This window comes from Salvia splendens, chromosome 13 (genome assembly GCF_004379255.2).
Source record: "Salvia splendens isolate huo1 chromosome 13, SspV2, whole genome shotgun sequence".
NCBI lineage: Eukaryota > Viridiplantae > Streptophyta > Magnoliopsida > Lamiales > Lamiaceae > Salvia > Salvia splendens.
The window spans coordinates 26,854,028-26,878,700 of record NC_056044.1 but is presented as its reverse complement, the minus strand read 5'-3'; the positions used below and the strand labels follow the sequence as shown (position 1 = coordinate 26,878,700).

Sequence of the window (24,673 nt, the reverse complement as noted above, 5' to 3'; positions counted from 1 at the left end):
AAACGCCATCGCCGTTGGCGTTTTCCACGAAAAATGCCAATAATGTTGGCGTCTTTTAAAACACGCCAACGACAGTGGCGTGTTTATGCAGAATGTCCGCTACAACGTAGGAAAATTTGGCAAAATTTTTCCCAAGTTAAAAACGCCAATTGGAGTGGCGTTTTATACAAAATCTTAGTGACATAAAAAGGCCAACTGGGAATGGCGTGTTTGTTCCTATCGTCGACCAATAAGTAATATAAAGAGTTCAAAATATCAATATGAATACGTGTAAAAAGAGGATTTATCAAATTGCTAATATAACGAGTTCAAATCAATGAAAAACCACCAATATCAATAGAAAGTATCAAATTAGTTTAATCATCTCGCCGTTTCCGCATAAACAAACCCCGTATCCCCTTCCCAATTTTGGATGTAGATCTAGGGATCCTTGAGGGAGGAGTATCTTGAACAACAGCGTTCTCTAGATCCACCCCAAAAAAGTCATCTTGCACAGACTACCGTGGTGGAGAAGTGGGGACATCACTGAGGCCAATGTCGTCGCCGGTACCACCGGTGTGGCTGACAGAATGACGGCCTCGAACTGCAGATCTAGGTGGAGGTGGTTCCACAAAATCGTCATCGGAGCGGTGTACGGGCTGAGATGACGACTCTCCGCAGGCGGTTTTCTTTTTGGTTCGTCGTTTTGCCTTTTGCCTTACGGGTACGTCCACGTCCATTGCAGAGCGCTGCGAAGGACGGTAGTCCATCCACTCAGCCTCCCCGGATATCCGCAGTCCTTCTTCAATCATCCTCGAAATGGTTCCCAAAGCCGGATGTTCTGTCGTATCTTGGCCACTTAGAAAGTGGCGCACGTTGTGAAGTGTCTCCACCTACAATTATCAAAGTTAAATACATATCATAATATGAATTTAAATAATTAACTAGGGTTTGGTTTTTTTTTTCCTCAAACACCATCACGGCGGGGGGTTAAGGCGGACCCCCAACCTGTATTTATCAAAAAACGCCAAAAGAACATACATCAGACGAGCCCAAAAGTGACTCGGTCCGCACGAGAGATACAAAACACAAGAGCTAACAAAGCTATTATGGTATCCCCACAGACCGGGTAATTAACTAGGGTTTGGTTAAGTATGAATAATTTACCGCGAATCTATGAGAAGATGCCGTTTCGTGGAAGCCCTGTTCAGCATACACGCCGGGTTTGGTTAAATACACCACAGTTATCTGCCGAAACCAATCCATATATTCTTCGGTTGCAACAGGCTCATCACTGTACTCCAGATCAGTCCACACCAAAAAGCGCTTGTAGTCCCACTCCTGTATATAATTGGCGTGCCAATCAACCCAATTTCGACCAGCTTTTCCACGGCGATCCTGTTTCGCAAAATCAGTACCGTGGAACCGGGGGAGTTGCGGGATATACGGTTGGACAATCCCAAATTGGCGCAACACTCGGTGTGGCAGGTGTGGCTCAGCCAGATTCCAGCAAATAAGCGTTGTTATCGACATCCATACAGGACGACCGGCATCACAACTTTCCGGCAACTGCCGTTGGAGATAAGGCATCCAAATAAACTACATGTAACACAAATTTATTCAAATTAATTTCAATAAAAAACAACAAACAAAAAACAATTTATAAGTATATGAAGTACCTGGTTGGCATGCATCATGGAGAACTGATCTCGGAAATTTTCAATACAATGTCCGGGTGCTTTTACATATGACGTCGGACCATTCCATCTACAAAATGTAAATTATGAGCGAATAACACGAATATTGATGAACATAAAGCTTAAAAAATGAATTAGTGAACAACTTACGCGCTTGCACATGGTAGATAGTCTGTATGCACGGGATCTAGCATCCTCGGTCTAATATTTGGGATTCTCTCCCAAGCCCACAGCTGTAATAGAGTTAAGGCTCCCCCGACATCCGTCCTCTTAGCAACGGAAGCTTCACACAAATTGTGGTACAAGCAAGCAAGCGTCGCACCACCCCAGCTATAGGTAGAACACCGTTCTATATCCATGAAAAATTGCAAGTAGAAGAACGGAATTTTATTTCCGGTGGCATTCGGGATCATCAGACCACCAAGTAATAGCAGACAGTAGATACGAGCCCGCTGAGCATATATGTTGTGTTCGTGCTCATCATTCAGCTCAATCCTCAATTGACGCGATAAGCTTGTCTGCTTAAAAGCCATTTCCTTCAACTCGGATGCGTCCGGTATGAATCCTAGAAAATCCAAATATCTGTCCTGCCAATATCCCGGTTGTGTCGGGGGGATGTAACCCGTCACAGCCTCTCCATCAACTTTCAGGCCCCATAAAACCTCCACGTCTTCCAATGTTACAGTCGCTTCACCGACTGGGAAGTGAAACGTGTGAGTCTCTGGCCTCCAACGTTCAATCAAAGCGGTGATCAGATGGTGGTCAATTTCCTTTGGCTGACCACACCTCAATAAACCGCCGAACCCCATCTGGTCCACTAGTGCTAGAACACGGTGATGTATGGGAACATTCAAAATTATTCCTTCATATCGTCGGCAGCGTACGTATTCGGATGGAACTCCTGCCCATATGTTATTAGAGACGTGTTGTCTCTGAAGATACAGTACAGAAGGATCCGCAGGACCACACGCAAGCCGACGAGCAGAAGTCGAAGATGATGCCATAATTTACCTACACAACATTCATAATCCAAATTTAACATTTACCAAACATAAATCATTTCAATAATTACATACAATATACAAATTCACCTACACAACATTTCACATCCAAAATCATAACACAATTAATCTACACAAAATTGACAATTTCAATTACAAATTTGTCCAACCTAACAAATTCAATTTGTCCAATTTCAAATTGCCCAGCCTAACAATATACATCAACCAAAACCCACATAAACCAAATCAATTTGCCCAATTTTTTTGCTATAACAACCCTAGGGTTTAGGTTTATAATCAATTTTATATATAAATTCACTTAAATCCAAATAATCCAACATAATAATCAACACTAATGTCATTCAAACAATCCAAAATGCATAATATTTCAACTCAATTCACAACCCATTACAAACCCTAGCTAACTATCCAACAATTACTCTAATAATGTAAAAGATAAGCATACTAACCGAAGAAAATATATGAATCTGGGGAAGAATAGCACCGATTGATGAATGGAGGGCGAAATCACGGAGAGGAGGGCGAATTCGCGGAGATTGGCGCTGCTTGGAGAAAAATCGCAAAGTGTGAGGCTGCTGTGATGTTTTCGCGATTTGGGGGTGGAGGCTGCTGGTATATCAGTCTGTTCAAACACGCCACTCAAATTGGCGTTTTTCGGTTAAACACGCCGATGTTATTGGCGTCTTTGCTTTTAAACACGCCGATGTCATTGGCGTGTTTTACATAATACACGCCAACACCAATGGCGTGTTTTAACGTAATGATCATTGGAAAGAATACGCCCAAAATACGGCACAAGTATAAAACGCCAACATAGTTGGCGTTTTTGCGTAAAGACACGCCAATACTATTGGCGTTTTTACTTATAAACACGCCAACTTCATCGGCGTTTTCCCATAAATGGAATTGATAATAAAATGGGTACATTTACGTTATTTTAAAGGCCAAGTGGCCTATATACGCGATTTTCTCGAATCACATACATGTTATCAAAACCTGAAAGATGCTAGGAAGTTAAATCCTAGCAGTGATTTATTTGAACTCATTAGATGACTGACTACTATCTCACATCTTCTACTGATCAAAATCAAAGAGGCGTGTTGAAAAGTAAAATGCGGAAAATAAAACTAATGAACTCTTGAAGACTACATTGTGATTGATTTGTCTTGTTGTTGTTGATACAAAATACATAGGTATTTATAGGACTCTAGATATAAATATACCTACGAAATATATTTATTGGAACTCTACATTATAAATGGTATTCTCTTCCCAATAGGTTGGGACTTCACACCTTCTCTTCCCAACATACTTGGGACACCTCAAGTTATATTTCCAACAAGGCGCTCTGTCTCTGTCTCGTCTAGCTAGCTGACAACCTCGATGAGGGTCGTCTCGTAGTCGCTAGGGGCCTTGAAGCCGTGCAAGTTCATGACAGTTGCAGCCACATTTGCCAGTCTGCCGGTGGGCACGTTGGCGTGGAATCTGACACCGGGTGCGAGCCCAGGGTGATCAATTGCGACAGGAACCTGACAGAATTAGGCAATATATGCATCAGAATATGGCTTCAATTGTGTGACGTAGATGACAAACAAGAATGAAGAATAGTTACAGGTTCAAGTGTGTGATTTGAATATTTCCATTCTTGTCGAGTGGAGGTTCGCATTTCTTGTTTCTCTTCACCATGTCCTCGGCATTACCATGGTCTGCAGTAACGACGTAGATCCCACCAACTTGCTCGATTGCATCAAGAATCATCTGAACCAAATCAAAATAATCAGCAAGTCACCCCAGCTGATGAATGGTGTGGCAAATTGGGTTATGAATAGGTCGGTTACATTGTAAGAAGTACAAAATCTGCATGACTTATAATCCTAATGCTAAAAATGAGGGAAATTTATTGTATTTTTCAAAGGAAAAAATGTCAGTTTACAATTCAATCTACTAAATAATCTAGCTTACCAAACAACTCAATAAAAATATTTTGTTTTAATCGTACTAATTTAGCAACGGTACCAAACAAGGCATAAAACTCCAACGCGTTGATTTACCAAAACCACTATTTGCCTAACAGAAGATCAGGTTTGTGAAGAAAAAGATATTATCTTGGATCCATTTTGGTTCAAATGGCAAATTTCGTGTGCTGGAAATGCAAATGAAAAGAGTTACGCCTTATGAAATAGTAGTAATTACCTTGACAGCTTGATCAGCAGCCTTGCAAGCCACAATTGTTGCATCAACATTTTTTCTCTTGTGTGGAGCAGGGAATGGCAAAGAGCTAGACATTGTTAGATTACCTGGTCCCATTTGCGGCTAAGAATGGCAATTCCTAAGGCTTTTTTATCTTGGGCTGGACATTGAATGTGATACCACTATCACTTCCAATCTCAACGTATTCTTCCATTTTCTCGTTCAAGTATCCTGAGCAGTTTCCGTTCCAGAAGAAGGTGACATGACCAAATTTAAGTGTTTCACTGCAGAACACCATGGAAAACCCCAGCATACAAAAATGCAAAAGCTTCCATTTTCACTCGATAAACAGTTGATATAGCAATTTGTTTATTGATAGGATAACTCAGTAAAATTAAGTAAGATTCACTCGACTTACCTGCAAGCAAATGTGCGAATACCGTTATGCACCAAATATTCCCCAGAGGTTCTGTCCATTTCTGGAGGAGAAACAAGGTACTTGTTTGGAAGTTCCCCATCGAACTGAAGCATTCCAGCATAGTGGATTTTAGGGTAACGAACCCTGTAAAATTTGTCAAACTTCTCATACTCAAGTGCTTTAGCAAGTACGGCCCATCCGATCAGCCCGGATGTTCATGGTTACAACAGCATCACCATCAACAATTGATCACCTATGTCAGGGATCTCTCTAAGCTTCTTGACGGCTTCAACTGCACTCTTAAACTTATGTGGCGCTTCCCCAAGAACTTGGGCATCCCATCTCTCGCCTCTTCTACATAAATCATTCACAAAGCAACCATAGGTGCCAAGATCCTGCCTCAATTTATGGCTAGACATTTCCCTTGAGAGCTCACCTACCATCAAATCATTTCCTTCATGTATGAAAGCGCGGATTAGAACATTGTATGTAGTCGTATCGGCCGAAACTCCAATCTGTTTAAAATAGTTGAAAAATGTTTCTGCTAATCCAAGTAGTTGATTCTTGCAGAGTCCAATAAGAAGGGTGTTTACAGTGAGTGTATTAGGTCTGGGACCATTGATCACCATGGACTCCACAAGCCTTATGCAGTCTGTTATTTTGCCAACTATACAACAATACTGAATCAGTGATGTTAAGCTCACAACATCGAGCTTTATTCCTTCATGTTCCATCTGCCACATAATTCTCTGAACAAGTAGTTGAATTTCCTAGTTTACATGCAGCAGACAAAACTGTATTCAAGGAAATCAAATCAGGTCCATTGCTAGGCCACATGATACAATCAAATAACTTCAAAGGTTCGTAAATATTTCCTCTTCGCACAATCACTTAAGATATGTTGTATGATCTATTTGTAGGTCTAAAAACCTTTTCCATCATACTCAAAGCTTCTCCAGAATTACTATTACAACACATGGAATGCAGATATATGTTGTAAACGACAGTATCTACAGAGCAGTGTCTTAGTATAATATTGAGCAACAACTTATTGACGAACTCCACATTGCCCCTTTTCAACATGCCTCCCGCCAACGCGGCATGAGTATACATGTCAGGTGACAAGCCCTTATGATCAATAAGTTGAATAAGACCATAAATGTCATCTCTCTACCTTTGATTGCAAAATTCACGGAGAACTATACAACTAAGTCAGGGTTGTATCTAGGCATGCACAAACCGGCCCGGCCCGGCGGTTAACCGCGGTTCGGGCCCGCTGGTTCATGAACCGGAACCGGGCTCGGAACCGGTGGTTTGAACCGGCAGGCGGGTTGAAGGGTCGGAAGGGCCGGTTCAGGTTCGGCGATATATTGAACCGTGAACCGGCGGTTCGGTGGTTCGAACCGCCGGTTCAAAGGATCGAACAGTGTTTCGTAGGTTAGGGGTTCGTAGGGTTCGCGTAGGGGTTTAGGATAGCCGTTGGAACCGGCGGTTTGCGGGGTAAACCGCCGGGTTGAGGGGTTAACTGGCGGTTTGTCGGGGTAAACCGGCGGTTCGGGAGCCGGTTTCCGACGGTTCCGGCAACTTTTCAGAGGCTAGGTCGTAGGGTCAGTGTTTAGGCCTGCAAAACCGGTCATCTCTCTACCTTTGATTGCAAAATTCACGGAGAACTATACAACTAAGTCAGGGTTGTATCTAGGCATGCACAAACCGGCCCGGCCCGGCGGTTAACCGCGGTTCGGGCCCGCTGGTTCATGAACCGGAACCGGGCCCGGAACCGGTGGTTTGAACCGGCAGGCGGGTTGAAGGGTCGGAAGGGCCGGTTCAGGTTCGGCGATATATTGAACCGTGAACCGGCGGTTCGGTGGTTCGAACCGCCGGTTCAAAGGATCGAACAGTGTTTCGTAGGTTAGGGGTTCGTAGGGTTCGCGTAGGGGTTTAGGATAGCCGTTGGAACCGGCGGTTTGCGGGGTAAACCGCCGGGTTGAGGGGTTAACTGGCGGTTTGTCGGGGTAAACCGGCGGTTCGGGAGCCGGTTTCCGACGGTTCCGGCAACTTTTCAGAGGCTAGGTCGTAGGGTCAGTGTTTAGGCCTGCAAAACCGGTCATAAACCGCCGGTTTTCGGTCAGAAACTACGTGGACTTTGATTCCCTAATGCAATGAGCAATTGGGATACGTAGGCACCTCAACTTAAATTTTTAATTTAAGTTGAGCTCAAGTCCTTTTTCTTTTATTTCTTTTTTTTCCCATTAATTCCTACTTTAAAAATATGCAAATACAATTACATAATTGTATTTGTATATACTCTAGCCGATGAAGTATATTTCTCTATACGGCTAAATGAGGGAAACTTTTGACAATTCTACTATAATTGTTGATTGTTAGACGAAACTCAATACCAAGAACCGCCGCGTAAACCGCCGCGTAAACCGCCGGTTCTTTGAACCGCCGCGTAAACCGCCGGTTCTTTGAACCGGAACCAGAACCGCCGGGAGCTAGGCGGGCCGATTCAGGTTCATGGATTTCTCGACCCTTGACTAAACATGCCCACCGGTTCCGGTTTCGGCGGTTAACCGCCGAACCGGAACCGCCGGTTCCGGTTCCGAACCGGAACAGTCGGAATTCGGGTTGCGGTCCGGTTCAAGATATTTCGAACCGGAACCGTGACCGAACCGGCGGTTCCGGACGGTTCGGAACCGGCGGTTAACCGGCCGAACCGCCGGTTCGGGCGCTAATTTCGAGGCATTTTGATGGGGGAACCGGCGGCAGCTTTTCAGCTGAAAAACCGGCCGGTTCCGGCGGTTAACCGGCCGTTAACCGGCGGTTAACCGTGAAAACCGGCGGTTAACCGCCGGTTCAGGGCTTCCGGATGCGGCGCGAGAAACGAGGCGATATGACGCAGCTTTTGCAGACGGTTTCGTTGACTGAACCGGCGGTTCCGGCCCGGGAACCGGCGGTTTTGGCCGGAAAACCGGCGGTTCTGGCGGTTTTCTGCCAAAAACCGCCGGTTTTTGCAAAAATTGAATTTTTTTTTTCAAATTTCAAATTCGAAATTCTTCCATTTTCCCCTCATTTTTATCTATAAATACCCCCCTCTATCCTCATTTACATTCACCCCACTCTTGTGTTAATAAGAGTTTTTCTCTTCAATCTCCCAATTCTCTCTCTTTGTCTCCAATTTCTCATTTGTGCTATTGTGCTTCCATTTAATTACGCAAGTGCTACTCTTATTACGCATTGTTATACACTTATACTTGTTCCCGTAGTTCTATCTATAAGTTGTCTTCCTTTCTCAATTGCTAAAAAAAAAAATATTATTCCATATTTCTACATTTCTACTTCTATATAGCAATATGTCTTCATCCCGAGAAGGTCGTGTTGATAAGGGAAAGGGAAAGGCCAAGAGGCCATCTCGGAGATCCGTTATTGATGAAATTTCTCAAATGAACATGGATGAGTGGCAGGTTAATATTTATTATCTACTAATTTAATTAATTTTGAATTACATTACATTATTGTTCATAATTTTATTTTGTATTTACAATACAAATATTATTTTGTAGGCTCGAGAAGAGCAAGATGTGGCACATGCTATTGCTCTCTCTCGCTCTCAATACCAAGGCGATGCTTATGTTGGCACCGGTAGTGGTGCTCCCGGTCGCGGTGCCTATTCCCAACAAAGTCCAACCCCTGTGAATGTTGATGAAGACGATGATGATGATGACGACGAGGAGGAGGGGGAGGAGGTAGAAGAGGTTCAAGAAATGCCACCCCCACCACCACCAAGGAGTCGGCGTGGTCGTGGACAACCTCGTCCTCCTCAACCTCCTAGACCAGCTGACAGGTCTTTAACCTCCAACATCATGGTGAAACACTTCAAGAAGGTACAAGATAGTAATGATCCTAACACTTATAATGTGTATTGCAACTATTGCGAAAACGTATACACATTCCGAAGGGGTGGAGGATACGGTACATTTACCCGTCACATGGAGAAAGCGCATCCGGTCGAGTTTGGTATCGCTCCAACCCAAACTCAACTCAACTTTCAACATGGAGTCGGGACCGGTAGTGGGACGGGTTCATCCCAAACATCAGGTACGTGTAGCAATACTCTTTTGAAATATGATCACAAAAATGCTCTTAATGTGATGTCTAGATTTGCCGTTATGAAACATCTTCCATTCAATGCTTTTGATAACGATGCTTTTGAGTCGAGTATGCGGCAAGTTTATAATGCCGCTGCAAAAAAATTGAGTCGAACTTCAATGACTCGGGCCGTTGTTCGACAATGCGTGGAAAAGAAGGCGCAATTAGGTACGTTTATTATTAACTTAGGGCATAAAGTTTCTATTTGTTCTGATGTGTGGACTGATTGTTTTTGTAAAAATTCGTATATGGGCATCACTGTGCATTTCGTTGATCACAGTTGGACTTTAAACAAACGTTTGATTGCATTTCGGGAATTTCCCGCACCACACACTGCACAAGCAATTGCTCAATTGATCATTCAAGTTTTGAATGAATTTCAATTGATCAATAAAATTTTTTCTATTGGTTTTGACAATGCTAGCGCTAACACTGCTAGCATAGATGAACTAATCAGTGCATGTTCTCCTGTTATTGATGGTAAATATTTTCATGTGCGATGTATTGCCCATATTTTGAATTTGTGTGTTCAAGATGCGATCGATTTGTGGCAAAAATATGTTGATCCTATTAGAACTGCTGTGAAGTTGATTCATAACAAAGCTCCTATTGGTAGAGCTTGGAAGAGATATTGTCATGGTAAGCAATGCAGGTACACCAACTTTCGTTTGGATGTTTCAACTCGTTGGAACTCGACATATGATATGTTGGAGTCGACTTTGAACCACATTGAGTATTTATGTGATTTTTTTAGAAGTTGTCCTCATGTTCCTTCTGATTTGATTTTGATACCCGCTTGTTGGGACCACAACATGGATTTATTTCGATTATTTCGCGCTTTCAAAAATACCACTGTTGAGTTATCCGGAGTTTATTATCCTACTTCTGTGCGCGTTTTGGAGCATTGCATGCATGTGGCAATTGGTTTTAAAACTTGTGTGAAAAATACTCAATTCGTTGAGTTGAAGGCTATTTTGTTTTACATGGTTGAAAAATGGTTAAAATATTTTTCACGTATTCCAAATGTGTTTTTGATTGCAAAATGCTTGGATCCAAAGTGGAAGTTGCATGGTGTTTATAAAATTTTAGACATGTACTATGGTTGTTTGCACGCTTTGGATTTTTCTCAACTCCGCGAAATGGGCTTGACAAGAGGAGAATGCTTCGAACTAAGTATTCCGGATGTTGATGAAATCAAACTAAGGTTAGATAGTGCACTTCGTTCTCTCTACGCGGAATATGAAATGCGGTATAACACCGCTCACCAGGTACGTGCTCCTCCTAGTCCGTCTACATTTGATTTTGGTGGAGGGGATTTTACCAATATCATGATTGATCCCGACGTAGTATCACAATTGCAAGATCTATACGATACTACAACCAATAGGACTAGAGCGACTAGTGAATTAGATATATATTTGGAATCGCGCTCTATTTTTCAAGATGCAGGTCCTCCTACTCAACAAATTGACGTCCTTAATTGGTGGGGAACACATGACAAAGAGTTTCCGATACTCTCCATCATGGCTAAGGAGATATTCGCCGTTCCCGCTTCCACCGTCGCCGTTGAACAAGCCTTTAGTGTCGGCGGTTGTGTCCTAGACGACAGAAGGAGCAATCTCTCCGCCAAGAACATGGAAGCCACTATGTTACTTGACGATTGGGCAAAGGCAGACATGAGAGCACAAGAGCCGGATTTCGACTTCCGTGTAGAGAGTGATGGTGAAGAATTTTCTTCCGATGGCGATGACGAGGTCAGAAGCGAGAGCACTCAACATTAGCAATGAGTCGACGGGGGGCGGTGAACGGCGAGCACAGCCGACCAAAAAGGTAAGCAAGGTAAGAGAACTACGTGGGCTTTGATTCCTCAATAAAATTGTGGATACGTAGGCACCTCAACTTAAATTTGAAAAGTTTAACTTCGAAAGTTTAAGTTGAGCTCAAGCCCTTTTCAATTTTTTTCCCCCCCATTTCATGTTTTTTTATTTGTAATTGTAATGTATCATTAAAATATATTCCCCATTTGATATGTATCTTATTGGTGAAAAAGTGGATATCTTTGGGGCAAATGGTACTGGAACACAAATTTATATATGATCTTGAAGTATCATCCAGATTCCATATATAAATTTGTGTTCCAGTACCATCTGCCTCAAAGATACCCACTTTTTCACCAATAAGATATTTATCAAATGAGGAATATATTTTAATGATCTTCAAGTACAATTTACCTTAGGATCAACCATTTTTTTTGCAAAATGTTGCCCATTTTCTAAGCAAACACGTATCAGCACGCCATATACACATTGCTGCATTTCTAATAGGGGCAATTTGATCTTCCAAAGCAATCAATGTGTTCGAGATGCATTGATTGCTTTGGAAGATCAAATTGCCCCTATTAGAAATGCAGCAATGTGTATATGGCGTGCTGATATGTGTATGCTTAGAAAATGGGCAACATTTTGCAAGAAAAAATGGTTGATCCTAAGGTAAGAGAACTACGTGGGCTTTGATTCCTCAATAAAATTGTGGATACGTAGGCAACTCAACTTAAATTTGAAAAATTTAACTTTGAAAGTTTAAGTTGATCCCAAGCCCTTTTCAATTTTTCCTTTTTCCCCCCCATTTCATGTTTTTTTTATTTACCTTCCGAGTCCCATGAGGCGACGACACTTGTAAATTATATTATATTGTTGTATGTTGTTGTATTGTATACTTATGTATTGTAAATTGTAATGTATCGTTGTCCGTTACAACTCAAAATCAATAAAATTTATTTCATTTTCTCCTTATTCGTCTTATTTGTGCTTGAATTATGCATTGTCTTGTTCCGATTTATTGTATAAAGCCAAATTTCAAATTTTAAAAAAATAAATAAAAAATTGAACCGGCGGTTCCGCCGGTTCGAAAACCGGAACCGCCAAAACCGCCGGAAAACCGGCGGTTCCGAACCGGAACCGGAACCGTGAAATAGCCTCACGGTTCGGTTCCGGTTCCGAAGACGACCGAACCGGAACCGGCGGTTCCGAACCGGAACCGCCGGTTCGTGAACCGTGGGCATGTTTACCCTTGACCCGCCGGTTCGGGCCCGGAACCGGCGGTTCCCGACCCTTGTGCGTGCCTAGTTGTATCCTCTCTCTTCCATCTTTTCTAAAAGGTTCAGTGCCACATCAACTTCCCATCATCACAAAGAGACTTAATAAGTACTGTATAAGTGACTAGACTAGGCTTACAACCAACATTTTCCATTTCCTCTAAATAGAAAAAAACTTCTCGCCATAGCCTATCCTTACTAAAACCATGAACCAATGCAGTATATGAGTAAACAGAGTGCACAAATCCCTTCTTTTCTAAGAAACCAAAAAAGCTAAAGCAACACAAGTTCGATTGGATTTACATAAAGCCCAGACTATGGGATTATAAATAATTTCCCCACAAAAGTGGCCCTTTCCCGAAAGCTTCACAAACAATGGAATTGCGACCTGAACCATCCCTACATGGCAAAGACCTTGGATCAAGACACTTATGTCATACTGACTTGGAATATAGTTAACACTAAACATAATCTCAAGCAACAAAACAGCATCAACTACACTTTCTGTTTTCAGTAGCTTCTTGAACAACTTTGACAGAATTGTAAATGAAGGGGAAAACCCACATGCCATCATCTCGTCTGTAATATACATTGCATCTTTCGATCTTCCAACAGAAATGAACCCATTCAAGAGTGTTTGATAAGTTAACAGATTTGGGCTTTGGCCCAAATCTTTTCATCCCACTGTAAACCTCAAACAACTCATCGAACGCCACACTACCCGACTTTAAGAAATACCTGATCATGGCATTATAGTCATAAACGGTAAGTTTATCCGGAACATTATCCCTCATTAAGTTCAGAGTCTCAAGGGCTTTGATAATGCTGCAACTCGCGGTATTCGCACGATTCCAGAAACCCATTATCGTCTGATGAGAAACCAGTATCTTGAGCATCACATCAAGAAGTGGAAACACTCATTAAGTGGGATAACGAAAAAAACCATCTTTTCCTTTTGGGTAAAAGATAGATGGTGCAAAAGAACATTCTACAGAAAGTTCAGAAATTTTGCAGAAACAAGTAAAAATTAAACTGATTACTGATCATGATCATGCTGCAGCATACCCAAAGAGAGTTGTTGTACTATGCTGAATGAAAAAACACAAATTTTGGGGAAGAGGGTTGTTAGAGTATATTTGATCAAACATAAAAGAGGATGCAAGAGAAAAAAGTGGCATCAGAATCTCACCAAAGATGGGAAGAATGAAGAGACAGATATTACTAACTATTTGGAATGTCATTTATGACGAGTCTAAGAGAAAAAATTCCATCCTCAATATACACTCTTTGTGCATACCTATTACTTATAATTCTTTGTTTATAACAAATTCATGCAACTTTAGTAGTCTTGGAATTGTATACTAGAAGAGCAGCAAATATGTGTTCTATATGAGCGATAGATTTTAACTGTGAATACTTGTAAACGGAAAAGATACCTTTACAAGAAAGTGCAGATGCAAAATATTCTAAGGCACGTTGCAGATCCAATGTCCTCAACAAATTCAGCAAGTAACGTGGGAGGATGAGTTACAGAATCTGTATAGTATGAAGTACCATCATGGAAGATTTACATCATTAATTTCTCAGCCGCTAAACATATTAGCATATTATTGGTAAACAGATAAATAGTTGGGCTACACAATTTTTTTCAAAATAAGCCCAACGCCTTTACATTCTTGAATCTTAGAACATCCACAACGGTGGCGGAAGAGCCGGCGTCCGTCCGCGCCGCTGGCACGGTGGTGTCTCGCCGCCGCTGCGCTCGCGCCATTGGCACGGAGTTGCTCGATGTATCGAGCAGTGCCGCGCCAGCGAGCATGACACGTGGCGTTGGGCGATTGGACAACGGCGTAGCCGTTGCCTTTAAATGTTTTTTTATTTAAAATCGGTTTTTAATTAAAAAAACCGATAAAAAATTAAAAAAAAATCACTTTCCAAAAAAAATATATCCATTTATTACCGTTTTTTACACCTTTTAATTTTTTTTTTTTTTTTCCCCCAAAAATACACACTTTCATCTATAAATACCCTCACTTTCACACCCAAAAATTCACATCAAACTACACAATTCTCATCTTCATTCTCCAATATCCATTCTCATCTTCATTCTCCCATATCCATTTTCATCTTCATTCTCTCATACCCTACAACATAATAATGTCCGGCCAAGACGATGACCACCCTCCCTCTCATGGTTGGAATCCCGAATGGTTTGGTGGACAACCGTTTCCTAGTCCGGAAACGGAATATTCGGCCCCTCCTCAAACCCAAGATTCGGCCATTCCGGGTGGCTACCGGCAATACCCTATCGACGACCAAGGTGCCTCCCAAGGGCGATACGGGTGGACACCGGAGCCTAGGCCGACCGCCCCCTCCCAAACTCCGCCGGCTCCTACTCGTAGCGGTGTCCGGACACCGTACACTCCGGCGGAGATGGATAAATTGTTCAAGGCGTACTTCGAAATCTCCGAAGATGCGGCGGTTGGCACGAACCAATCCGGTGATCACTTTTGGTGGCGCGTCTCTCGCCGGTACAATGCAAACCGGTCGCCGGGAATGATCGATTGCAACGAGAGTATGGTGCGCAACTGCATCGGCCGAGCTAACGAAGAAATTGGCAAGTTCAATGGCTATTTCCTCCAAGAGACGCGGAATGTCGGGAGCGGCCGGAGCGAGGTCGACATCATCACTGCCTCGCTGAGCACCTACCAATCCATGAACGGCAAGTCGTTCAAGTACCTCAACGTTTGGCAGGAAACGTGGTTCCACCCGAAGTATATGGGAGGCGTAACATCCTCCTCTAGCGGCTCCTCCAAACGGTCAAGGTCGGTATCCCTATCCGACGACGGCTCCGAAGAAGTGGCTAGCCAACTCGCCGGAGCTAACTTGGGTAGCCCCGACGCCGACCGCAAGGAAGGAAGAAGGCGGCGGCCGACCGCCGTCGCGCCGCGACTCCATCTGCCCCCGCTCCCGAATCCGCTCCCTACGTGCCAAACCCACCTCCGAACAACTCGTTGTGGATGCTCTTACACCAACTCAATATGACCGATAGGTCAACTATGATCCCCACGCAACTTCAAACGCACGAGACCATGATATTGGGTCTCCAAAAATAATTGGGGTTAGTGCCGTCGGATGAGTAGTCTTCCTCGGGTAATATTAGCCAATAATTATGTAATTTTTAATTTTTAGTATTTTAATTGTGTAATTTTTAATTTTTAGGATTTTAATTATGTCTTTTTTATTTTATTTGTAATTTGTAATATTTATTGTGGTTTTTTAATGAATTTTAGTATTATGGAAATGTTTTTGTTTAATTGAATTTTAAATTAATTGTGCTCGTCCTTGCGGAAGAGCACAGCTGTGGGTGTTGTGCTCTTGCCAGAGAGCAGGCAGAAAAAGTGGGGTCGGACCCACAACCGTGCCGCTGGCAAGAGCACGGTTGTGGATGCTCTTAGTAATAATTAATAATTCTAAATTAATCCATTTCTCATATATTTAAATTTTACATTTAATTTTTATTTATTAATGTAGACCTGGATGAGTTTTAAAGAATTTACAAGATTGTCATTTTAGTTAAAAAGTTATCCATTGTTAAAATTTTATTGCTTATTTGCTATCGTACCCGTTTCTTTACAAGTGAACTAATTTTATGTCTAAAAAGGTTTAGTTATTGAAGTTCTCTCTTATATTTTATTCATTTTTTCTTCTCTCATATTTTACTTACTTTTTCTTCCTATCTGTGTTATTGTAACTATTTTTTCTTATTCTTTCTTACTTTACCAATTTCTTATTAAAGCTCGTACTTATCCACGTGTAGGATTATTTTTTATGGACGAAGGGGTACTATGTTTTTTAATCTTATATCAATGCACTGTTAGCTAGGAGCGATTGATTATCAGTGAAATTTTAATATTTTATTCAAACGATTGTAAACTACTAATATTAATCACACTTTAACGTCTACTTTTCAAACGACTGTATACTGAATTAATCACACTAGATTTTTTTGTAAAGTGACTTTGAAACGATTGTATACCGTGTTAATACAACGTAATTCTAGTCTCAAGTTTATTTTATTCTGTAAAATTGATATGAATAAGTATCCATCCAAACATCCAATAAACTGATATGATTCTGATAAAGAAGAAAAAAAGGGATTAGGTCTGATTGGAACAAGCAAATGGAATCTAAAAGCAAAAATATGTGCAAGAGGTGCATACCAGACATAGAAACGAATTTGATCATTGTGGAGTGGTAAGTGGTAACAGACTAGCATCATTCAGCTAAAATCTCTTTAAACCTTTGGCCTCAATATGGAGCTCCGCATGAAGTTGATGATGATAACAGAAATAAATTATACTCCATATACTAGGGGTGATGTTCGGTTCAATAGATTAAATAGTACTGAGATACAATATAGGATGGAGTAAGATGGGTCTTGTCCAGGACTAATTAATATTGGATTTTATGTTGTGTTTGATTTACAAGATTATGTCCAAGATAATTTTAGTTATTTTTTTATATCTAATATAAGATGTTGGATTGATAAGGTTAATTATATTTATCTCGCAAAAATTAAAAAGAATTAAAATCGATTAATCTTAATTATGTACGCGCGACCAAAATATTACAGTACTCTATCAATTAATTTTATTTTTGTGATTTCACCATTTCGATTAACTGGCTAATCGGTTTATTTGAAAATATAGTCATTTATTAGCGGGTGATTAACAAATTAATTATCAATGCAATATCGCATCAATAGCTTTATTACAACATCAAATGCACAAATTCAACTTCAATTAGAGTCATCACCAACGGTCGACTTATACATGAAATGCACATAAGCAGCGAGCACCACCGCAGCCAACGCCGTCACGGCGAGGCTCGCCGCCATCTTCGCCAATTTGGAGCCCATAAACGGCCGCTTCCGACAGGATTGCATCTGGCACTGCACCTCCGCCGCCGGTACGTTTCCTCCTAGACGAGGTGTCACCTTCTCCGGAGCCGGAGCCGCTGCAACGGGAGCGGATACGGGTTCCGATACATCCGTTGGGTCAGGCGAGGAGGGTTTGAGCTTTGGCATGGTGATGAGGAGGTTGTTGTTGATGAATTTGGCATGGATTGCGTGGGTGTCGTATTTGGTGTTGGGGGCAGCCACCTCTTTGTAGAATTTCATGTGTTTTGAAGCATCTATTGGCCGCTCTCCCGAAATCTTCAGCACACCATGATTGCTGATTTGCACTTTCAGCTGCTCCTTTTTGAAGTCTTTCCAATTCAAATGTTTTCATATAATATGAAACAAACAAAATGAAGTTAAATTTGGTCAATATTTCTTGCTGTATTAACACACAGTTTTTGAGCATTATATTTTGGTGTATGTTGAACTCAATCTTATTGTAGAACAAAAATCAAAATACCATTGTTATTTTTCGTTAGTTTTTAGTTCATTTTAGAAAGTATGACCTAAAGCGATATACTCTAAAAAAATGTAAAAATAACCTCCATGTTACTTTAAAATGACAATTTCACGTTTTGTAATAAGATGTGATTCAATTTTGATAAAAGCCATGATATAATTGACTTTTGAAATTGATACACAATTTCACGTTCTATATTTTGCATACTTAAATCTATGGCTTTGTGAGTGACATACAAAGTTGTATAAAAACCATGGATTCGGCTTCCGCATCTTACTCAATCAAGAAAAATGTCTAAGTTATCATATAATAATTGACTATTTTTTTGAAGTTACAAACAAACCATAATTGACCAAATTTCGTGGTTTTTCTTGTCAATTGCTCTATAATTAATTTTTTTACCTTGGAGGTGGATTTCAAGAAAGTCGCGATCTTCCTTGCGTTGCCATTTGCAAAAAGGTTCAAATTCCTCGTACACAATTTCCTGATCAACAGATTTTGCCGCCATTTATATTAAAAAAGGTGTGTTGATTAATTTGGTGATGAATGAGTAGTTTGTCTCCCTTCTATCAATTTCTTCATATATATACATACATTTATGAATGTGAAACATGGATCGAAAACATTGTTGAAGGCACAAGTTATTAGTTTCTTATGGATTTGGTCTCCTAAAGAAAGAGAATCACATTCTTTTTTTGGTATGGCAGGATTTAGCTACTCTCTTGTTGCTTTATGCTTTAAAATTCCTTGCGTCTAGAATATCTATCTTTCAATAACTTTATGTTATTTACTAACGTGATGGAAGTTCAAGCCATGTGAATACGTATTTTTCTAATACACCTCAAAACTCCGTATGTATATAAAGATAATGCAATGGTGAAAAACAAATAAATGTGCCAAGGAGAAATTAAGAATCACTACATTGTAATAATCCAATTCCTAACACTATAAAATATTAATAAAATTGTATATTTATTATTGATTATGAACCTGAACTCTAATATTGGACATATCGTCCCCTTGACCATTATATTAATACAATATAATATGAAATGGATATGTTTATTTGTTAATATTATTTATTTTTTCGAAATCTTATAATCATTTTTTCTTAAGATCAGTCCAGATTCTATTAAGCTGGCATCTAATAGTAATAGCTGGTGAAAGTATCATGAAAAAGATTACCCAAACAGGCCGCAATGCCAGAAGGGCAATTTTAACTGCAAGCAACACATCATACACGTTCTTTGGCTTCTTGCCAAATTTAACTAAATTAGGCAAATCACAGATTAATCTCTTATTTTGTTTTATAGATACACAAAGGTTGAATTAAATATCTTGAATACCTCATGAATTTTGAACTATTTTAAATGTTCCCTAAATCAATCAATGCCTTGTGTGTCATTGTTGAATTGATATGGCCTACACATTATGCAATTGACTATTGAAAAGGCGTGTCGTTGACTCATTATTAGTATTATTATTGAATCATATCCAGTAACTAGTCTTGTACATAACAAAAAAAATATTGCACTAAACTATCATAGTTTGCCAACTAATAAAATATTATACAGTTTTTGTGAAATTCTAATTTATATGTATAATTGTAGTGTATGTTGTTTTCACCGTGATAAATGTAATGCATCGATTTCTTGTTTCGTTAGTTTATGATAGTACAATATTATTTTTTGATTTTCCAAGGTATCACTTCGGTTAACAATCAAATGACTAATCTAGGATTCACTTTAGCATTCTAGGTCCTTCTCTAGCGTAATATAAAGAATATACATAGGGGTTATTCGATTTGTAAGATTGTATCTCGAAATTAAATATATAATGTATTTAGTTCATGAAATTGAATCCCACAATTCAATTATAAATGAATAATCATGTGATACTTAGTCAAAATCATCTCTCTCCAACTAAAATAATCTCATAACTTAATTATAGATTACATTTTAGTATTTAGAGTGATGAAATACAATACACCATAGTATTTCTTCTCGCTTTGTCTCGTTTTGCCAAATTTTCAATGGTTTCTTTCAATTTTGTCACTTTCTCTTGAGCGATGTCATTTGGAGAGAGAATAGAATAGAAAAAAAAAAAGAAATTTGCTGAAAATGCAGTCTAGACTAATTTTGGGTTGTTTTGCATTTTTGGAGAAACCTTAGGAGGTTGATGCAATTAACCAAAAAGAGCAATTATTAATCAGGTTAATATCTTTAAAGTTTTAATTTGGACCTCAACATTCCTCTGCGCTTTTTTTCTCTGCCTCAGAGTCGTTCGTATTTACATGCAATTTACACACAATAATACACACATTTGGCGTGAAAGTACGGACTGTGAGCTCACGCATTTCCGTTGAGCGATTCTCAAATAGATTTGAAGGAGATCTGAGAAAATTTAACTGCAATGCCAGTAAGATTACAAACCTAGATTACTTCACGAAATTATTTGATTTCGATTTTGATTTTTTTTTTGTCAAACTTTTTCAGCAGACGAGAACAGTTCAAGTAAAGCAGCTGTCAGATCTAGCTACCGAGAGAGAAATTCACGAGTTCTTTTCCTTCTCCGGTGAAATTGAGCACATTGAGATCTGCAGGTAAGATTTCTTTTCTTATCTCTGGCCTCTTCCATCTCTGTTTTCTTTTTTTCATCTAAATTTGATAAGTTTATTTTTTCCGTTTAATTCGAGGTGGTTGCAGGGAGCTTTCGCAGTCCAAAACTGCATTTGTCACTTTTAAAGATCCACAGGCGCTTGAAATAGCCTGTTTATTATCGGTAATCTCCTCGATTTACCATGTGATAGTCTTTTTCCGGCCTTGTAGTTATATTTGTTGTATTTTTGAGATTATTCATAAATCTTGAACTTTGATGTTTGTTGGAGTATTTTTATTCCCTCTTTGTAATTAAAACAGTTTTGTTTAGTTAAAAGTAGCAGATAAGTTAGAATGGATAGTTGGTTCAGCTGTCAGCTGTCCACAACAATACAAACAATTTTCGTTACCAAATTGTTACTACGAGTTACGGCAGGTGCCAAATTTTGTTGGACCTAGGTTGACTTGAGTCCAAGTTACTAGAACCTGAAGAACTAGGAACAGAAGTAGGGAGTACTAATATTTAGTGTTCAGTTTTTTTGTGCTGTAGAGGTGTCCCTAAGCTAAAGTAGTACTCCCTCTATCCGCGAATAAGAGTCTTATTTTTCCATGTTGGTCCATCCGCGAATAGGAGTCCCGGTTCATAATTACCATAAATGGTAAAGAGGCCCCACATTCCACTAACTCGTTCCACTCACATATCATTTAAAACTAATATATACAAGTGGGACCTCTATTCCACTAACTTTCTTCCACCCACTTTTCTTAACATTTCTTAAAATCCGTGCCGGAAACAAATAGGACTCCTATTCGCAGACGGAGGGAGTAGTATATCTTCAACTAGCCCAGATTAATCTCCCAAGCTAAAAAATTATGGTAGGTACATTGTAGGTGGCAGGGTAGGCTAGACTTCAGAAGTCATACTCTCTTTCTAAAAGTTGCTCAAGCTCTTCTTGCAGTATGACTTGGATAACTACCGCGCCTGCTGGTGCTCCAACCTTTCTCTGGACATTTTTTTTATCTGAGCAAGGCATGCCATGTACTTGACCTGTTAACCATAATTGTCTAAAAGGAAACTTCTGTTAAAATAGTACTCCTTTTATAATATGTAAAGGAGATTCTAAATCATTTGAAGTGAAATCTTATTTTAACAAACTCTTCTCTAAGTTCAATTATTTTGAAGTGTGAATTGTTATTACTGGCATCCTATGGGCTCTATGATGTATGATCCTATAATCTTATTCTATACTTAATTTTAGTACAATGTCCAACATGCTATAGGTGTATGGATTTTATGAATCGTTTATTTGTTAACAGATATACCTGAATTACAATGTGATGCAAAGGTTATGGACACTCATATATATATTCCTAGGGATGGTTTGAATGCATGAATGAAGACTGAATAAATGTCAAAATTATATACTATAAAGTTGTACTTCATGATTTGTGAGATTTGTTATCTCATGCTACCCACACATATTAGATATGTTCCATTTTTGTCCAGTCTTTGCTACACATATTTTGTTTTGAATACTTGCGACAATTGCTTCTTTTTGGAATTCTTGTGAAAATTGATAGTCACTGGAGTGAACTTGTTCTGAAGTGACTTGGTTTAAAATAGGCACCAAGTTACAATACATAGCACATAATGTTATATCAGATTTCAAATTCTGTCACTAATGTGTTGCAGGGTGCAACAATAGTGGATCAGGTTGTTAGCATTGCACCTTCAGAAAATTATGTACCTCAACAAAAGGCTAGGGTAACTTTCCTATACAATTTTGCTTATTTATTTTCCACAATTTCATTAAGTTCATTGTGTGTCTCACTGTCTTGTGTCTTTAGGAACTGCAAATCAGTGAAAACACTGCAAGCATATCTCAGGGGAATAATTCTCCAGTTGCTGAGGTAATAAGATATACCGATGTCCTGTTTAAGGCTAAGCAGCAACTAATTTAATAATTTATCAATTAGAGTTCACTCTATTTGATTTACTATCTGATTTTTTTAATTATGGTTTTCTCTATTTTCTTGGCAGGGAAATATGAGCCCAAACAATGGGAGAGTGTATGTTAATAAGGCCCAAGATGTTGTGTCAAGTATGATTGCAAAAGGTTCAGCTATTGGTCAGGATGCCGTAAACAAGGCTAAAGCATTTGATGAAAAGCATAAGTTGACTGCCAGTGCATCAGCCAAAGTTATTTCGTTTGACCAGAGAGTTGGGCTAACAGAAAAATTTACTGTTGGAATTTCGGTTGTGAATGAGAAAGTGAAATCTGTGGACCAAAAGTTTCAGGTGTCAGACAAAACCATGTCAGCTCTTATGGCTGCAGAAAGGAAATTAAATGATACTGGGTCAGCTGTAAAATCTAGCAGGTTTGTAGTTCTAACAAACATGTCTGGAGTTCCCCTATTTGTGTTTCTCTTTACTCAAGTAAATGAAAGAAATATCGACAATTGTTGTATCATAACATCTAAGAGACCATGTGTATATCAAATTCCGTGTGTTTTGGTCTTTACTTTTCCATGTATATCTGTCTATTACCATGCATGCATTTTGATACCTGTTGTGTTGAAGTCAAACTTAGATTCTTATGTGGTTTGGCATGATGCACAAAAGTCCTACATTTATGTAGTCCAGTTTTATGTAAGAAAATGGTGAAACAAGTTATGAATAGTTGTTATAGACTCTGTTGGTTTTGTGGTGATCAGTTAGAACCTTTTGCTTCTTTTTTCCCCTTTGAAGTTTGAACGAACAACGCTAAATATATACATCTATACAGGTACGTGACAGCTGGAACAAGTTGGCTGAACGGCGCTTTCACCAAAGTGGCAAAAGTTGGCCAGGTTGCTGGTTCAAAAACTAGAGAAAAATGGAATATGGCATTGTCGAATTTAACAGCCAAGGTGTGCATCTAGCCTCTATCCTCTATCCTCTTTCACATTGCATACCTATACCTGCAATGCTTGAAAGAAGCTGAACCGACATTCTAGCCTTTGGATGTTTCTTTTAGTTTTTTAGGGGTTGTGAGTGCTTGATTTTGTCTCTGTTCCCTACAACGTCGGCTTGTTATTCCTTTTTTAATATGCTTAAAGTTTGACACATTGCGTATAGTGTCATTTGTTTCATCCTTCCATAGGACCCTAAATTTTGACTTCATTCATCTCTTCCGGAGTTTTGTTGCTGTATGCTTGGCAGTTGGAACTATTTTTATTTAGCAAATTGACCTTCAGCAAATCGTTGAATAAAGCACCATGTTTTCATTACTCTCACTCTTTGATGTCATTGTTGTTGCACTTAATATGCAGGATCCCCCCATTGCAGCCTAAGTAGACGCAGAAAGTGTGTCGCCGAATGTTTGCCCTTCTCCTGATGGCTTGGTTTGGAATGATTATTGATATGTCCGGTTTGGAGTTTCATGCGTGTGATAGTTGAAAAGTAGCTTCGTTCTTCGTCTGCATATTCAAGTAACTCTTTAAATTTTCACATTTAGTTGTGGAGCTGATTCCATTGTTCATATTTGCTCAATTTTGTGTGGTGTGCGTCTGTAACTGTGCAGTATGTGAATCTATATTATTTCAGGATTGTGTGCTTGCAAATTGGAGTCCGTTGTATCAAGTAACACCATAAGCGTGATGATGTTGTGGTTTCTTTGAAAAAAAATCTTACATTTACAGTCGCTTTAATTTAAAACCTTTGTGGCAGTTGTCTTTATTCATTAGGATTCTAGATGGTTGAAAGGATAAAAAAACGATACTGAGTGTTGGATTACTTTTTTGTATCTTAACATTAAAGCTGTTGTCATGGAACTGGCTGGCTATCAAAGTAATGTGAAGCCCATTACTACATGAGCATTCAACGGTACAACTGTATTTTGCATGTGGAATAGTTGGTGTGATTGTATTTTACTCATTTTAATAAAAAAATTGCTAACTAAATTCCAAACTTTGGACATTGTTGCAAATTTGACCCAATCTTTGAGATATTGCAATTAAGATATAAGTTCTCATCATGTAGCAAATTGGACCTTCAAATTTTGATAATTGATCAACTAGCATGGTACGATTAATTTAGTGATTGGAAATGCTAAAATGTAGTCC

The 24,673-nt window shown here is 39.5% G+C and overlaps 3 protein-coding genes and 2 pseudogenes across 4 annotated transcripts; 1 reads left to right on the top strand and 4 right to left on the bottom strand.

Annotated features, from left to right (window-relative positions):
- Positions 1–313: 313 nt before the first annotated feature.
- Positions 314–1,296, bottom strand: LOC121761273. Its single transcript, XM_042156918.1, has 2 exons — positions 1,147–1,296; positions 314–872 (listed from the first exon to the last, which is right to left on the bottom strand). Exons 1-2 carry the CDS (start codon positions 1,243–1,245, stop codon positions 498–500), a joined length of 474 nt encoding a protein of 157 aa, XP_042012852.1. The 5' UTR covers positions 1,246–1,296; the 3' UTR covers positions 314–497.
- Positions 1,297–4,065: 2,769 nt separating this feature from the next.
- On the bottom strand, positions 4,066–6,143 carry LOC121760801 (annotated as a pseudogene).
- Positions 6,144–12,576: 6,433 nt separating this feature from the next.
- On the bottom strand, positions 12,577–13,536 carry LOC121760800 (annotated as a pseudogene).
- Positions 13,537–17,244: 3,708 nt separating this feature from the next.
- Positions 17,245–18,539, bottom strand: LOC121761272. Its single transcript, XM_042156917.1, has 2 exons — positions 18,375–18,539; positions 17,245–17,820 (listed from the first exon to the last, which is right to left on the bottom strand). The coding sequence occupies exons 1-2, from the start codon at positions 18,478–18,480 to the stop codon at positions 17,351–17,353; spliced, it is 576 nt and encodes a 191-aa protein (XP_042012851.1). The 5' UTR covers positions 18,481–18,539; the 3' UTR covers positions 17,245–17,350.
- A 1,663-nt stretch (positions 18,540–20,202) lies between these two features.
- Positions 20,203–24,266, top strand: LOC121761270 (binding partner of ACD11 1-like). Of its 2 annotated transcripts, none has more exons than XM_042156915.1 (8): positions 20,203–20,390; positions 20,471–20,574; positions 20,678–20,753; positions 22,263–22,334; positions 22,418–22,480; positions 22,611–22,948; positions 23,356–23,479; positions 23,882–24,266. In XM_042156915.1, exons 1-8 carry the CDS (start codon positions 20,385–20,387, stop codon positions 23,900–23,902), a joined length of 804 nt encoding a protein of 267 aa, XP_042012849.1. In that variant the 5' UTR covers positions 20,203–20,384; the 3' UTR covers positions 23,903–24,266. The 2 variants fall into 2 exon arrangements, with proteins under 2 accessions (XP_042012849.1, XP_042012848.1); XM_042156914.1 differs by having other exon boundaries at positions 20,204–20,390; positions 20,468–20,574.
- The last annotated feature ends 407 nt before the right edge of the window (positions 24,267–24,673 follow it).

Coding starts and splice junctions, on each gene's coding strand:
- LOC121761273 (XM_042156918.1), bottom strand. CDS start 1,245: ATGGATTGGTTTCGGCAGATAACTGTGGTGTATTTAACCAAACCCGGC. Junction 873..1,146: donor CATCTTCTCATAGATTCGCG/GTAAATTATTCA, acceptor TGATAATTGTAG/GTGGAGACACTTCACAACGT.
- LOC121761272 (XM_042156917.1), bottom strand. CDS start 18,480: ATGGCGGCAAAATCTGTTGATCAGGAAATTGTGTACGAGGAATTTGAA. Junction 17,821..18,374: donor TCTTGAAATCCACCTCCAAG/GTAAAAAAATTA, acceptor TGAATTGGAAAG/ACTTCAAAAAGGAGCAGCTG.
- LOC121761270 (XM_042156914.1), top strand. Junction 20,575..20,677: donor GAGCACATTGAGATCTGCAG/GTAAGATTTCTT, acceptor AGGTGGTTGCAG/GGAGCTTTCGCAGTCCAAAA. Junction 23,480..23,881: donor TGTCGAATTTAACAGCCAAG/GTGTGCATCTAG, acceptor CTTAATATGCAG/GATCCCCCCATTGCAGCCTA.